Genomic DNA, 17,271 nt, shown 5'->3' on the forward strand with positions numbered 1-17,271 from the left:
TCATCGAAAGTGGGGTAAGATCAGGGTTACTGGAATTTGCAGTTTCATTAATGCCAAAAAAGAGGTCTTCCTGATCATTGAATGATTGATATGAAATCAGCAAATTTTTAAATAAAAAGCTGGATGCAACATAGTCTATTGTTTCACGCCTTTTTTTTTTTTTTCATTCCATTCTCTTTGCTGGACAAGCAATGCATTTATATTTATATTTCATAGCATAATTTTTATAACATCTCGAAATGTTAGAACTATATTCTGCGATGGATGCATACACTTTCTATTATATCCAATGTTCTCAACTTAGGTTGACCTGTAGCATAAACACGTTGAGGTGCCTAGACCCTTCGCGACAGATTTGGTCTGTTCTGGAGGATCTTGTGTAAAGCATATAAACTTTGCCATCTTGATTCAGTCAGTGGGTTTACAATCTAAATCTTGTGAAATTAAACTAAGCGCTTCATATAAATGAACACTGGTATAAATTAGTTCATGTAGTATTGATAGTGTTATATTTACTTCTTGTTTGTTGTCTTTGATAAATAGTTTTGTGATTTTTTTTTGCTTTTGCATCTTTAATGGAACAATATTTGAACAGTAAGAACTGAATAGTGCAGGTAAAGAAAGTATGTCTTCAACCAGTGACCAGTGATATAACTATGAAGAAACAAAAATATCGTAAATATGATGACAGTTATTTAGAGTTTGGTTTTACATCAACAGAAATTAATGATGAAGAGCAACTGCAATGTGCATTGTATATGAAAGTTTTTGTCAGCAGAGTTGTATGCTTCCAATTAAATTGAAGTGGCATTTAGAAGCTAATCACCACAGCTTTGTTAACATACCCAGTCATTTGTTTTGCCAGGAAGTTAAAATAACTGAAACAACAACAAATACATCTTTTAACACTGCATCATCATCTGATCTTACAAGGTGGCTTACTGAATCGCGAAATATAAGAAGCCTCATACCCTCTCAAAAGAACTTATTCTACCAGCTGCTGTAGATATGATGACCATCATAGTTGGTGAGTCTACTGAGAAGCTGCTTTTAAAAGTTAGTCGGAGTATTCTACATGTGTTAGAGTATAGCAACGATCAATTAATTGAAAAATTAAAGGAGTGGAATTTGGATTTCAGCTAGATGAGGCTTTGGATAATAATTAGGATGCTCATTTGATATGCTATGTATGAATGATAGGTAGTAATATTATTAAAGAAGACCTTTTGTTTTGAAAACATATCACTGTAGGAGGGAAGGCTCAGGATCTATTAGAGATTCTTGATGCATCCATATCTGAAAATAATTTTAATTTGTCTAAATGCATTGATGTTTGTACTGATGGAGTTCTCTCCTTATCTAGCTGCTATGGAGGATTACAGGCACTTCTTCGAAACAAATCACCAAGTGCACTGTGGTCCCATTGCATTACTCACAAAGAAGCACTTATGTCAAAGCATCTGAGTCTTGCACTGAATCAGGTGTTAGTCTGTAGTGAATGTGGTAAATTTTACAAAATCTAGTCCATTGAAAGCAAGATTTTTTTCTTTTTTTTTAATTGTGGGAGAATATGGGAGCCGAACACTTGTCTTTGTTCTGCTACAGCAGTTCATGATGGCTTTCTCGTGTTAATATTTTATCATGTACCTTTGAACAGTGGCAAGAAATTTTTATTTTCCTTAAAGGAGAAAGATACAAAGATGCAGAAGATTTTGCTGATGCTAATTTTTTAATAAAACTAACATATTTATGTGGCATTTTTTTCAAAATTGAATTCCCTCAATCTATATCTGCAGGGGAAAAGCATGCACCTTTCGAAGTTAATGGGAAAAATCTAAACTTTTATGAAAAACTCAAACTATGGAGGAGAAAATTGAATAAAAATGCAAGCAAAGGTTGTTTTTTAATATTTCAGCTATTTTTGACGTCAAATGAAGTTGATCTTTCACAAGATATAAAAACCATGTTTGAAGGGCAGTTATCATGGCTAATTATCTGGTTTGACAATGATGGCATATAAGACACACTTTTTTTCCTAAATTTGATCTCAAAAATGTTACCTACGTCTTTTATGTGATGGACACAGGTTAACTTTCAATACTGAATGCTATTTTTAACCCGGATAAAGGTCTAGACACACATAACTTTTTCTAAATCTGCCATAATTATTTTGGGCATGCGTGAAATATCCGTCGCCAAAAAGCACCAAAGCTCAAAGCTAATGTCGAAGTTCGAACAGGTTCGACAGCTGTTGGTTTTTAAGATTGGCATATATATAACATTCTCAAAAGAATCATCCACTTCTAACAAAAATACATTATGGGAATGTACAAAAAGAAAACTTTATTAAAGAAAATCATACATAAGAAACCTTACCACACTCTACCAAACCATAATAATGAAACTCTTTCTCTTCCAGATACATTTTTTAACTCATTCTTGTTACAATTTAATATCAATGTTGCCAAAAAATTAAAACTTAAAATTTTGCTTTATAAACAAATACTATCAATTCCCCCCTTTATTTGTATTTAAAGATATAATTTTAATCAGTCAGTTATGTCCATACTTTAATAGTCCATCTTTTAATTTCACCCTAGGTAGATACTTTGTTAAAATATCCACTTCTTGATTTTGTGAACACACAAACTGAGGAATGATTTGATTCATTTCATATTCATCCTAAACAAAGAAATATTTTCTATTAATGTGCCTTGAACTGCTATTTTGTTTTGGTTTTTTAATCCAATCTATTAATGCTTGACAGTCTGTTTTAATTTATTGGTTTGCCAATTAGATCATCTTGACCCAATTCTTCAATTAAGAAGATGTACCATTTAACGTCACATGCACGTTCACAGAATGCTAAAAGTTCAGCTTCCATTGTAGATAGAGCAACTATTCTTTGTTTGTTGCACTTCCAATTTATGGAATTTTTACCTAATTTAATGAAATAACTTCCAAATGATTTTCCATCTTCAGTGGTATACCAACTTGCATCTGATGTAGCATTTAATTTCCCATTGTCTAAAATATACACTAAACAAGCATTTTGTGTTCCTTTAATATATCTAAATATCCTCTTTACAGCTTTCCAGTGTTTCTCTCTGGGATCTTGATTATATCTTGACAAATTACTTACTGCAAAAGCTAAGTCTGGCCTTGTGTCCGTTGCTAAGTGCATCAATGAACCTAATGCTTCTTGATATTTTGTCTTCGACACAGGTGGCAAAGATGCTATGTCATCAAGATTTTCACCCAATATTCCTGGATTCTTGATAGGTTTACATTCATGCATTTCAAAGTTTTTTAAGATTGTTATATAGTTTTCTTGATTGAGTATAAGTTTTCCAGATTCTTGCCGGATGTCTATTCCTAAAAATTTTTGTGTTTTAGTGACTTCTCGTAATGTGAACGATTTAGATAGTTGAGGATGATGTCATTTATCTCAGAATTTGAATTTCCAGTCACCATTAAGTCATCCACATATACTGCTATGATAAAATATTTGATCTTATCTTTATAAATATAAACACATGGATCTGACTTTAGTCTAGTTAAATTCTTTTCTTTAAGAACTTTACATACAACTTTACATAATTCATCATACCAGCATTTTCCTGATTGTGGTAATCCATATATACTTTTCTTTACATGATATACTTTGTTCGGATCTGATATAAAGCCAGGTGGTTGTTCCATGTAAATTGGATTATCCAAGCATTCATTTAAATATGCAGATTTTACATAGGAAAAATCTTATTTTGTAAACAGCAATGGATAGTAATGTTCTAAGGTTGCAAGTCTCATTACTGGGCTAAATCCATCTTCATAATCAATTCCTTTTCTTTGATTAAACCCAGTTGCTACTAGTCTTGCTTTGCAAATTGTTTCTAAATTACCCTTTTCATCCCTTTTTGAGAATATCCAGCGGTTTTTAATAACTTTCTTATCGATGGGTCTTTCAACTAATTCCCAGACTTCATTAGCCTCCATTGAACTCAATTCTTCTGTCATTGCATGTAGCCAGAATTCACTTTCAGCAGATTCTGTAGCTTCATCATACGTCTTAGGTCATCCTTCATTTGTATTGTATACTACATAATCTTTTAATTTTTCTGGGGGGCTTCGTAGTTCACACTGGTCTTTTCTGTACAGAATTTCCATGACTATCATTTCCAGGTTCTTCATTTATTTGTGGATACTCGGTTGGCTTTTCCAATGAGTTGTTATCATCATGTTCATCATCACTGTTGGATGGCAAAATTTTCTCAGCTTCTTCATCTGTTATATTATCTTCTCTATAGTATCTGTCAGTTATTTCTGAATTATTTACATTTCCATTAGTTTGTTCCTTATAAAAATAATAAGTTCTTCTAATATTTGATTTTTATCGAATGTTAAATAATTTTCTTCTAGTAAAGGTGATCCAAGTTTTTGTTTATCAAATTTTACATCTCTCGCTTCTTGAATTTTATTTTGTTCAGGGATATAAATTTTGTATGCTTTTCTCTTCATGCTATAGCGTATCATAATTCCTTTTTTAGCTTTTAGATCCATCTTTCTACGTTTTTCTCGTCTTATATGAACATATGCTTCACATCCAAATCTTTTAAGATAAGTAATGTTAGACTTGCATCCTTTATATAGTTCATATGGTGTAAACCTTTTATCATTTTTGTGACTCCTGTTATTCACATGTACAGCTACTTTAACGCTTTCAGACCAAAATTTTATCAGTTATTCAGCATCAATTAACATAGTTCTAGCAGATTCAATTATAGTACGATTAAAACGTTCAGCTTTTCCATTACTTTCCGGAGTATAAGGGGTTGTAAGTTCATGTTTAATTCTCATTTTTTCAAAAAACTCTTTTATATTTTTAGCTAAAAACTCACTACCATTATCACTACAAATTCTTTTTAGTTTCTTTCCGGTTTGTCTTTCTTCTTGAATGATAAGTTTGATTAGAGCTTCTGAAGTTCCACTCTTCTTCTCAATTGTTATCACAAATATGAAATTACTGTAATCATCTACCACTGTTAAAAAATAACAGCTTCCTTCTATTGATTTCTCAATTGGTCCAACTAAATCTGTGTGCCATAATTCTAAAATATCTTCAGATTGCTTAAATTTGACACTTTCATAAGATGTTCGTGTTATTTTACCTGATGTACAAGGTTCATAATTGTTTTCAGAAATTCTTGGTAAAAATTACTTTTAAATCATGATCTACAATTTTTGATACTGACAGCAGATTTTCACTTAAATTCAGTACTTGCAGAACCTACTCTCAAGATGTTCTTATTTCTATCAGTTTGCATTTTAGTGTTACCAATACCAACTGATTTGATCATGGCCCCTTTTCAGCCGTCATTATTTGTCGCTCTTCATCTTTAAAATTAGTAAATATTTCTTTATTAGTTGCCATGTGAGATGTGGCTCCTGAATCAATAATCCATTTAATTTTTCTATTCTCTTGTTCATTTATTTTATTTCCATCATTTCTATCTTGATTAAGATATGAGCTTTCTATTTTCTTAGATACTTCAAATAAGCATGTAGCTTATTCATATTCTCTTTCCTTGCTTGACATTCTATAAGTTTTATTTGTTACATTTCTCTTCTGTCGGTGTTCTTCTTTAGTTTTCATTTTACATTAAGTTGATTTGTGGCCGAATTTTCCACAGTAAAAGCACTTTATAAATTCTTTTATTAAATGTCCTAATTTTCCACAATTAAAGCATCTTCTTTCATATTTCGATTTTATCCAGTTTTCTTTTGCCTTAGAACTTACTTCTATTTCTTTTCCTCTTTGTTTATTTTTTCCTTCTGTTTCTTTTAAAGCTTGTCTAATTGAAGCTAGATCTTTCTCTTTATTGCTTTCAATAATTTTTACATCAAATTCCTCTCTAAGTCTTTCTAGTATGAAGTAAATTAATTTTTTATCTCTTATTTCATCTCCAACTTGAATACTTTTACTTTTTAGAATTACAGCTCTATTCATATAATCATCTACTGATTCATTTTGACTCATTTTCAGTTGAGCTAATTCTATTCTACATTTGATTTGAATATCTTCTGTTCTTGCCGCCATTTCATTTTTGATTTTCTCCCATAACTTCTTTGCGTTCTTTTCATTTGCATATTTTAACGCTTGTGAAGCTGTCATAGTTGGATTCATTATATTTCTTACTATCGCGTTATCATCCCATACTTCCGAAGTTTTTATTTCATTTTCGAAATTAACATCACCCTTTTTATATGGTTTTGGTGGTTCATCAGCTTCCATCACACTTCTCCGTATTTTTAAATTTCTTAATTCACTTTCAATTCTATTGGCCCAAATAAGATAATTATCGTCACTCAATTTTTCTATATGACTCAAATTTATCATATTATATGCCATATTTTCTAATTTATATTCACTAATTATAATACAAGTCTAATTTATCTCTCAGAGAAATTGGCGATTTTGTTAAGCCTAAACAACATCAATGTTCTATCTAAAAGTTTATTAACAGAGGGAGCAACCACGCTCTGCTACGAAATGTTGGTTTTTAAGATTGGCATATATATAACATTCTCAAAAGAATCATCCACTTCTAACAAAAAATACATTATGGGAATATACAAAAAGAAAACTTTTATTAAAGAAAATCAGACATAAGAAATCTTACCACATTCTACCAAACCATGATAATGAAACTCTCTCTCTTCCAGATACATTTTTGAACTCATTCTTTTTACAATACTCATTCTTTTTACTCATTCTTTTTAATATCAATGTTGCCAAAATATTAAAACTTAAAATTATGCTTTATAAGCAAATGCTATCAACGGTCACGTTACATCTATGGAGCCTTTCCTTCTTTACATATACTTTCTTTGACTCAGCCAACACACATGGTGGTATCGGTGCTTAAAAGTATTTTTTTAAAAAAATACCCTGGAAAATATGACTACAGGAAACAAGAGGTTAAGCTATACAATTCAGTATAAACTAGGAGTGTGAAACTATGCCAAAGTGTATGGAAACAGAGCAGCAGCAAGGCATTTCGGTCCACCACCTAATCAGTAATGCTCTTGACGGAACAGAAGACGACGCATTATTGGAAGAAGGTGATACTAGCAATGACGGAAACAGTAATGATGACGGTATTTTTGTTTTCGATGACGATGATGTTGGTGAAAAGGATTTTTATGGTTTTGAAAGTGATTAAAGTCTAATTTCATGATAGGCAACCTTTTCTTTGAATCTGTGTTTTTTGTTGTTTCTGCTTTATTTTGTATTATGTTTGATTGCTTGCCGTTCATTCATTTATTCATTATTGAAATTTACATATCATGTTCAAAATAGCTTGCTGTTCATTCATTTATTCATTATTGAAATTTACGTATCATGTTCAAAATAGCTTGCCGTTTGTTAATTTTCCTTAATAAAAATATGTTTGGTAATTGCATTCAATGATTGTTTATTTGGCTTTTACGAAACGTGAGAACTAAAAGAAACCACATTTTAAGTTATTGTGGACTATTTGAAACTTTTTTTCCTTGTGTGTGGCCTTCTAAATAAGGATGCGTCTTATATGCCGTCAAATACGGTACTTTCAAAATGAAACTTTCAAAATATTTGCATTTATTCAATATCCATTTTATATTAGTGCTCTGTCTGAATTTACTTCCGTGAAAGAAGAGAATCATATCGAGTTATCTTGTGGCAACAATTTGAAAGCAAAACTTGGCAGCATGGAGTAAATAGAATTTTGGATTTCAATAAAAAGATGAATATCCCTTTCTAAGTAATAGGGCTAAGTGGATTTTAATTCCATTTTTAACGTGGTATTTTTGCGAAGTATATTCGTAGTCATTGTAATAAAAAGCAACTATAAAGCAAAAATTAATGTAGAAAGGAAAATGAGGGTGGCTGTGTCCAGTTTAATTCCACGATTTGAGAAAATGTGCAGTGACTTGCAGGCTCATCCATCGCATTATTCATAAAATTTATAAAAAATGTTAAATGATGAAGGTACATGAGTTTTATTTATTTTTAGCTCTTATTTAAGATTAGTCAAACTTTTATTTTAGTGAAGCCACAGAAAAATTTGAGTTAAATAAAGGCGCTGTGGAAAAGTTTGTGAATTACTGTTTTATAGGATTGAGATATGCAGTTGCAATCATTCCTGTGCAGTTTAGGAGCAATGCGATTGGTGTTACCATGTTAGAACATGGCATTATTATCCTGGAGAAAGTGCTAATAAATGAGTGTATGTGTCAAGCTAGTATGTTAACATATCTTGTATCCATTACACACTCTGGCCACAAGTATCTAGTCTATCAGACTGCCAGATTGTAAAGTGAGATTCATCACTCCAAAGAGCATTTTTCCCCACATGTCCACAGTCCAATGACAATGAGCTTTCCACCATTGCATTCTGAGAAGTGATGTTCAGCTTGTGAGTGGTTTTTAACTGTTGCCAAACAGTCTTGCTGCTTGGAATAATGCCTGATGAACTTTGGAACTCCTGAGTGATTTCAACCAAGTACTTGCAATTTTGTTTCACTGCTCTTTTTAGAGTTCTGCGGCGGCATTCACTAATTTTTTCAGCCTACCACTTCGATTTTCCACAGTTTCACTGCCTCAGCATTTCCACTTCATAAATACATCACTCACAGTGGATTTTTGCTTCTGTAGAATGGCCAAAAATTCATGAACTGATTTCTACAAATGTGGCATCCCTCTGTTCTGCCACAATCAAAGTCACTAAGCTCCTTTGACTTACTCATTGTCTCACAAATGCATACATATGACATGACAAACCAGTCCAACACTTTTATACCTTTTCAGTTATGCATCAAATTATCCACTTCTTTAGGGGGGATGTCTGGATACTTTTGGCCAAATAGTGTATATTACCTCATGTTTTTAGTTATCCCAGGGATATTAAAATAAACACTCCTGAGACTGTTATACTTCTGCACCTAGCTGTAGAACTCTAATTTGTCATGAGAGATCTGTTGTTTGTGGAGTTTCTGGCATGTACACACTGCCACCAGCACATTGTTTTGGAACCTTGATTCAGCTTGGCATAAACTTGCAGAAGCTACTGAATTAAATTTTGCAGCAATCTGTCCCAGAGACTGCATCATATTCTGAGATATGATAAAGTCACTGCTCAGTTTAAACTTCTGATGCTTTCCTGTAGTGCTTTGCAATTTACCCTTAACCAGTCATGTAATTTTTGATTCACAAAAAGATAACTGTCATCTGTAAGACTATTTCAAAAATATCTCTTAAGGGAAATACTATTAAAATTTGTTACAACTAGCTATAAACTGAATTTACACATTTATCTTCATTACTGATACATTAACAGGTGGATTTAGGGATAGTAACGGGTTTGCTAAAATTCATATACTATTGGTATACGCTTGTTGTGGTATTATGTGTAACACCTGATAGTTTGGCAGTTGCTGAAATCAAGCATCCAGCTTTGTGAATACCTATAATTTGGCAGCAATTAAATTCACTTTAATCAGTATCTTTACCCACAATCTATTATTTGTCTTCCAAAGTTCTATTATGCATGTCATTCATCAAGGTATATCTTATAATTTGTTGTCTAAGTGTATTAACCCTCTGGCTGATCATCCCGTGATTTCCACGGGCAACTCAAATGTAGCAAAATTTGTTTATCCCACAATTTCCGCGGACATATGTTTTTCTTCCTTTATTGAGAAGCTCATCCCGTTTTTACCCCGTTTAACCATTGAAATAAATTATATACAGTATTAGGCATTTAGTTTAAAGTTTTGGCCAACAGATATCATTAGTTGTCCACTAAGTTGCGGCATTTGAAGGCACGTGGTATTAGCACTCAAACTTCTCTTTTTGCTGCTTTTGTCTTTTTTGTACAGAAATGGCTGCGAGAAAACGTTCAGCGATTATCTTGATTATTTAATTAAATTATTGAATTATTAACTAGATTGATTATTAATTAGATTTATTGAATTTGGTGCAAAAAATGTGAAGTTGCTCTTTGCCTTGAACCCTGTTTTTAACTCTATCATACTAAACTACATTTCTAAGGAATTTTTCGCTCAGCGATTTATATTTTCTTAAATTTTACTTTTTTATATTATGCAATAAATAGAAATTAACTCTAATTCGACTGAAATTTATTTTAAAAAAGATTTTGTTTTGGTGACAACATCTGAAATTGGTTTTTCTGGCAACTTAGTTTCTCATGATAAAAATCTATATAAAAAATATTTTCTAGAAAGAAAAAGTGCATTTTTCAATTCTCCAATATATATAGATTTAAAATATGCAAAAAGAAAAAAAAAAAAAAAAATACACAATTTTGGAAGCGATTTCAGTTTACAAATTGAGCAGTCAGAGGGTTAAGCCAGTAGAAGAGTTCTATGCATTTTAATCTTATATTTTTTTCAGTTATTCTTCGTGTAAATCTTTTACATAAAATGAAATTCACTGCAAAAGAACTGATATTTGAAAACTTGACAAATTCATATATAGATTAACTTTAATTTTGGGAAAAAATCTGTTTGCATTCTAAGAAAAGTGAATCTCAAGGCATGGGTGTGCATGTCATATTCTTTAAAGTGTGTAGACTCATTCTTTCTAGAGTTAGTGTCAGTCTAACTCTGAATTTTGTCTTATTTTAAAGCTGAAGTTTGCATGTTCTTTTATATTTGTTACAGTTTTGGTATCTTTAAATAAGGTACTAGAATTTCCAGTTACATAACTGTGCCACTTTTCCCCCTCGAAATTTGGTAATAAGCCTATGTTATAGGTTAAAGTATCTGCATTTACTCGTTATGATGTGTATGAACGTGAAGTTAGACCTAGCACTGAACTCCAGCCCTCCAAAGACATGAGAGTATTTGTTGAATGTATTTGGTCTGATGTTTCCTATATTTTGGAGCCTGTTTCAGCTGATTGTATTTGTACTGTAGTGAGTATATACTTTTACTGTTTATACTGTAACTTTCTTAAATATTGTTCAGTAATGCAGTATGCATGGCAAATGAAATTTTTGGTTCTTCACAAGGACCAAAAGAGTATGAAGAAAAAACTTTCTTCAACCATCTTTAAATAATTTGGTAAATATGCATAAAATATTGCTGATCCTTGAAGTACATGGGTTTGAATTGCATATTTTGTTTACATGTAGGTTTTTTTCAGTAAATGTAATAAAAAATATTTAAGACATTTGGAAAAACTCACAATCAAATTACATCATTAACAAATACATGAGCATTGAAAAAGAAGTGTCATGTTAGTTTACCTACGTAGATATACTAGGCTATTTTATCATTTTATTGCCATAAAACAGATGCATATCTATTATAAAAGATTTAAATTTACTGACGGTTGCAGGAAGTCTTGATGAATGCATTTGCAGGCTTTAGATGATACCATTAGCCTTAAATGAAATGTAGCAAACAAATATAAAGGTAAATCAAATAATTAACTGTACTATGTATTGAGCAATTGAATTAATTTTGCAGTGCCATTGTTTGTTGTTAATACTGGACAGAGCTCAGCAATGCAATATGATGCTAGACATCTCTCCATATATTAATTAGTGAGTTTAGTAAGCCATTAAAGAGATCTTCTGCAGTTCAGTTAGTTTTCATTACAGTTAATATATTAGTGTGAACTCAGAATAATACAATAATTTGCACACAAGGTACATACAGCTATACTTATATTACATCAAAGAAGCAAATCACAAATTACCTAGTGTATACAGTAGATTTTTTTAAATGATTCACATTTCGCAAACTGTTTAGTTTGGATATCTAGTGTTAATATGTGTGGTATCTACAACATTTTGTAGAAGTCTTCAAATTTTGTCGATTTAAGGAATTTATAAAACTATAATTTTGTTTTATGGAACTACTGCCAACCTTAGAAAAGTAAATATTAAAAAAAAAGCACTAATAATATATCGATGTAGGGCATATATTTTGTAAAAGGAAGAAAGTTATTATTTCATAATAATTTTCCTCATAAAAACCATATCTAATTTGCATATTTTAGCCATCATAATAATTAAGATATAAAGATACGATTAAATTAATCGCTTTCAATGTTTTGTAATCCATGTGATACTCAAAATGTCTTCTTGAATATTAATTTGGACCTGGGGAGCCCGTGGGGAGTTGCATGGAACCCCAGGGTTTCACAAAACACAGTCTGAAGACTGTTGCTGCGGTCCAGAATTCATTTTAAGTGCTGGCAGACAATTAATTTAAAAAAAGACAATCTAAGTTTATGATATCGATAAATACAATATGAAACTCTAGACATAGTTTGTCTTAATGAAATGTCCTTTCCTCTATAGCTTACATTATTAAAAGAATGCAGTGTGTAATATTAAAATGCATGTATTATAATGTTTGTATTATCAGTGATGCTTCAGATCAACAACAGGTTATTAATTGTCAAAGCTTTCTAGTAGTAGTAAAACATTATATGTGGGTTTGGAACTGTACAGGATATTGTCATCGCAATCCCTGCCTACCAAAAGGATCAATTCAGTAAATAATATCATTAGTTGTGTTGGTATATTTTTTCTTTTTTTTAATTTTAACTTTCTTTTCTCAAAGTAACAGTGGATTCATATGTCAGACATTCACTAATGCAACACTTCATCAAACCGAATTTAATAAACCATACATCATTTTTTTCTTTAATAGCTGGACACTTGATTGCTAAGCATTGATTGAGAATGAATCTTTATTTTGATCATTTGTGTGCACAAAATGTCCAAAAAAAATTAATAGTTTTGATATGTATACGCCTGAGTATGAAAAAAAAAATTAGATGCAAGTTTCAATTTGAAGTTCATATTAATCAAGTTGTAAATACAATACTTGTATTTTTTTTTTTTTTTTTTTTTTTTTTAATGTTAATAATTGGAATTCAGCTTAAATAATGCATGATCTGAAAAAAAAAAAAAAGAACATTAAATGCATGTGATCCTTCATTTATATGCCATGAAATAACTATGTATGTTATGTAAATTTTATTATACAAATGTTACATTATTTATTTCTTTATTGGCTTGCATAGGTTAGTTTCAAAACATATATTAAATAATTGTCTCATCACAGATTATACGGATTTAGAATATGTAATTACAAAATTCTCTTATTATGATTTAAGTAATGGAAAAACCTAATTAGTAAGTTTATAATGCTCATTATGAATCTGTGATTGCACAGAAGCTTGTTTCTTAAGCAATTTTTAAAATTTTCTCTGCATTTCTAGTAGTTTTAAATATTTGTGAATAATATGTGATTAAAACTAAAGTATACTGTTAATTTAAAACAAAATTATTAAATTACTCACATCAATAGTTCGAAAATAGCTGGTACTTTAAAAATTCGGAGCAGCTGTGACACTTAATAGTTTCCACTGTGTTTTTCAATTATATATGATTGGTTGTAATGTGAGACTATTTTAAAAATATACCTAATTTTGAGATAAGAAAAAGTATATGTAACAAAATTATAGCATAAATTTCCTAAATTACAAACTGTGCTATAAATTTAAGATGAAAGGGAGAATAATTCTAAATAAATTATTAAACATTAGCATAGATCAACTAGAATACAACGCAGTGGAATTTGCAGACAGAAAAAGAGGAAATGACTTCTTAATAAGCTTTTGGAATCTAAACTCATGACCCCAAAACCGTGACCATGTTGCTAGCATTACCACCTTGCTATTGACACATATGCGTAGATTATTCAAATCTGATTAACATTTTGTAGTATGCTAAGTTAATAATAGTTTGTTACTGAACTTCCAGACATTTGCTACTAAAATAGCGTTTTTTTTTTCAAGTTGAAGTAAGATTTGGGGGGGGGGAATTCAAGTTAAATAATGTACTCCAAGTAAAAAGATAAATGGGACAGATTTATGTGTGCCATTGTACTCGACCAATTGGAAAAATTCAACTTGCATTGTTCATGTCTCAAAACTGCAGCATAGGGTATATATTAGATTTATATATAACATTGTTCTAAGATGCAAATTGTGATGCAAAAGTCGGACTTTTCCTCAAATGACATGCCAGTGTTTTTTGTACTTTGATTCTATGTCTCAAGTTACTCCAAACTGCCAAGTCTTGTAAAAATTTGCTGAGAATTTAGCATAGTAATTCAAGAATATGGTTTGGTGCAAAATTTTCACCTTCTGCAAAGAGCAATTCATTTGGCTAATTCCTCAGTTTATGTCATTCTTCTCACTTTCACTTATTTTGCATGTTCAGAATACTGGTACATAGTTTATTCTTTCTTGCAAATATTTTTACATTATATTTTTTAAATTTTATTTGCACTATGTGATTGAATTATATTTCTTTAAATAATTAATTTAAAAATTTCTCTTTATTCATTCAGACTGATTACTTTAAATATATTTATTCATATAGATATTTTTTTGGATTTGCTTTTATTCATTTGAATTTAATATTTTTCAAAAGAATACTTTGTGACACAGTATACGCCACAATTCATTTGAAAACTGTGTGCATTAAAAGAGAAATTACAATAAAGCATGGTTAATATGTCTTTCAGTGGGCCATTCAGGAAGACTATAGAAATGTGAAAGATGTATAATCAACATTTTAATTTTTATATAATCTAATTGCATAACAATCTATTAGAGATATGTGATCAGCATTTTGTAATGATATCTATACACATGATTTTCCATTGCTTTGTGCAACTTCTTGAATGTGCCCTGTGTTTTTGTCTTCCTGTTTTTAATTTGTTAAAATATCACTATTTCTAAAGCAGTTCAAATTTTTCCTTTTATAAAACACAAAAATCAAATAGCATAACAATTTTTTTCCTCTTCTTCATGCTGTGGTGATGCCTTGGCGTTTTCTCTTAATACCATAATGATTTTCTTGGGGCATGTTATTGTGGAGGGATAGCATTTTTCTCACTGAACAAAGCAATAAGTTAAGCCCTAAGATATTTGTTTGGAGTGGTCAGTTAGAATAGCAAATTATGCTCTTCTTTAACTTTCTGATTTGATCCAGCTTATTGTTTTATCCTGGCTGTTATTATTACAGGTATCTCAAAGTTAAAGTTTAAATTTTTTTATTGTCTTAAAAAAGAAACTTAATTCTGAATCAGTAACAGGATCTGCAGAGCAAAATCATATCTTGATGTCAATCCAGCAAAAAGTGGATGAAGGGCATATCACTCTCAAAATTATACGGATTTATAGCATTGGAATGTAAACAATATACAGCATTAAAAAAAAAACTTTTTGAATTTTTATGGATTTTGATACCCAATTTGCAAAGAATAACCCCCCCCCAAATCATTCATTATACTAAAAGTGATGAAGAAAATGGGTGAGACAGCATCACAGTGAGGGCATGCCATTTACAGGTTCAGTGGTAATAGCTGAAGCCAAAATATTTCATGTGGAAATGGACTTAAAAAGTGAGTGCACGTATTTTAAAGGTTAAGAAGGTTTTAAAATCGCAATGGTGTAAGGCAGTTAAAAATTTCAAGCAACATATTTCAGTTGTTACTAAAGCAGCTGAACAATTTACACGTATGAATTGATGGAGCTCATTAACAGTGAAAAGTTATCTTCATAACTTATTTATAATGCTGACAAAATGCTTGCAGGCAATACGTGCCTGACATTGGCATCTTTGCAGAAGTGGCTCCATCACATGTAAAAAATTTCAATGTAAGACTAATAGTTTTGGCATATGCCAGTGCTGCAGGAATGCACAAATTTAAACTTTTCAGAAAAAAAAGAAAAAAAAAAAAAGTGACCTTGGGCATTTAAAGGAATAAGATTTTTTCCATCTAGTGTTCAAATGAAAGAGTGTGGATGACACAAACATTAACGAATAATTGATTCGGAAATCATTTCACACCTGAGGTGTAGCAGTTGGTTTACAGAATGATGCAAAATCTCTCCTGAGTACAGGCATTTTACTCAAACGTAAAAGATAATGTTTGCATCTTATTCTTTCTATCAAACTGTACAAGCATCATTTGAACAAGGAATATTGGAGTACTGTACATGCTGAATTGCAGTTATAAAGCTGTCTTTTTAAATCTGGGCTAATTTTTTTTAACAGGGTAGGACCATTAAAGGATTTTTGAAATATTTAAACATAAAAGTGTGCTGTGTAGAGCATTGCAGCATCATGAGAGGATGTGTCTTCACGTATTTTTAAAAACCTGCTTGGCATAATTTATGGACAGCTACCATATTTGATAGTAATGATGATAATGATGATAGCCACGAATTTGAAGGTTTTCATGTATCAAAAGTAATGGGTGAAATTTTCTAATTGATAGGAATGTGTGAAAAATGTGCAAAAAATGACAATAAAGGAAGATGGTGTAAGAAAGTTTTCTATTGCAATGATAATGATTTCATCAGTCAACTGACAACTGGCAAAATCTGTAGTATGATTTTAACTCCAGAAAATATCACTACCAATAGTGAAGAAAATGACAAAGAGGTTGTGAAAGGAAAGATTTCAATGGGCAGTTTAGTGGGAACTCTAAACACAGGAATTGAACAATAAAGCTTTGTAATTGAATAAGAAATTATACCTATCTTTAAAGAGAAAGTATTAGCACAAAAATGGAACAGTTTAAGCAACTTAAAGAAAGAAATATTTAATAAAGAAAACAAATGAACAGAGACCTTTTTTGTGTCAATTTTGATTCTCTTAGGGTCATAAATGCTTCATTATTTCATGAACAACTATATCATTTTTTTAGTTTGATAATTTCTACTTGTCAGCTTACTAGATTTAAACTGAATATCTAAAATCCAGAATCGTTGAGGTCTCGACCATTCCAGATCTTGCACTTTGTACTGTATTTAACTTTTAAAGTATTTTTATGTTGCGAAGCATATCTTTTTACAGTACAAAGCCTGAAATCCGGAATTCTTGGGACTTCAAAAATTCTGGATTTTGGATCATCACTTTAAATCTAGTAAGATAGCACATAGAAACTGTAATATAAAAAAATAGTTGTTCAGTGCAGTGGCAAGGAAAACATAAAGCATTTATAACCTTAAGAGAATCCAGATTTACAAAAAAAGAGGGGAGTTCAATATTTATTAAAGATTTCTTTTAGCGTAAGTTGATTAAAATAATTCTATTTGTTCTTCGTGTTAATACTTTCTTTTTAATTTTATAGACAGACATAATTTATTGTTTGGTTACCAAGTTTCATTTT

General features: G+C 30.9%; 1 protein-coding gene across 2 annotated transcripts in view; it reads left to right on the top strand.

Annotated features, from left to right (window-relative positions):
• Positions 1 to 17,271, top strand: part of Zwilch (zwilch kinetochore protein) — a 129,283-nt gene that overhangs the window by 57,299 nt on the left and 54,713 nt on the right. For both annotated transcript variants that reach the window (XM_085809829.1, XM_085809830.1), the window contains exon 8: positions 10,815 to 10,976. In XM_085809829.1, coding sequence (XP_085665955.1) covers positions 10,815 to 10,976 — 162 coding nt within the window. The remainder of the gene's footprint in view (positions 1 to 10,814; positions 10,977 to 17,271) is intronic.

This window comes from Stegodyphus dumicola, chromosome X2, assembly GCF_044657685.1.
Source record: "Stegodyphus dumicola isolate Sdum_Otavi_A_Nest chromosome X2, ASM4465768v1".
Lineage (NCBI taxonomy): Eukaryota > Metazoa > Arthropoda > Arachnida > Araneae > Eresidae > Stegodyphus > Stegodyphus dumicola.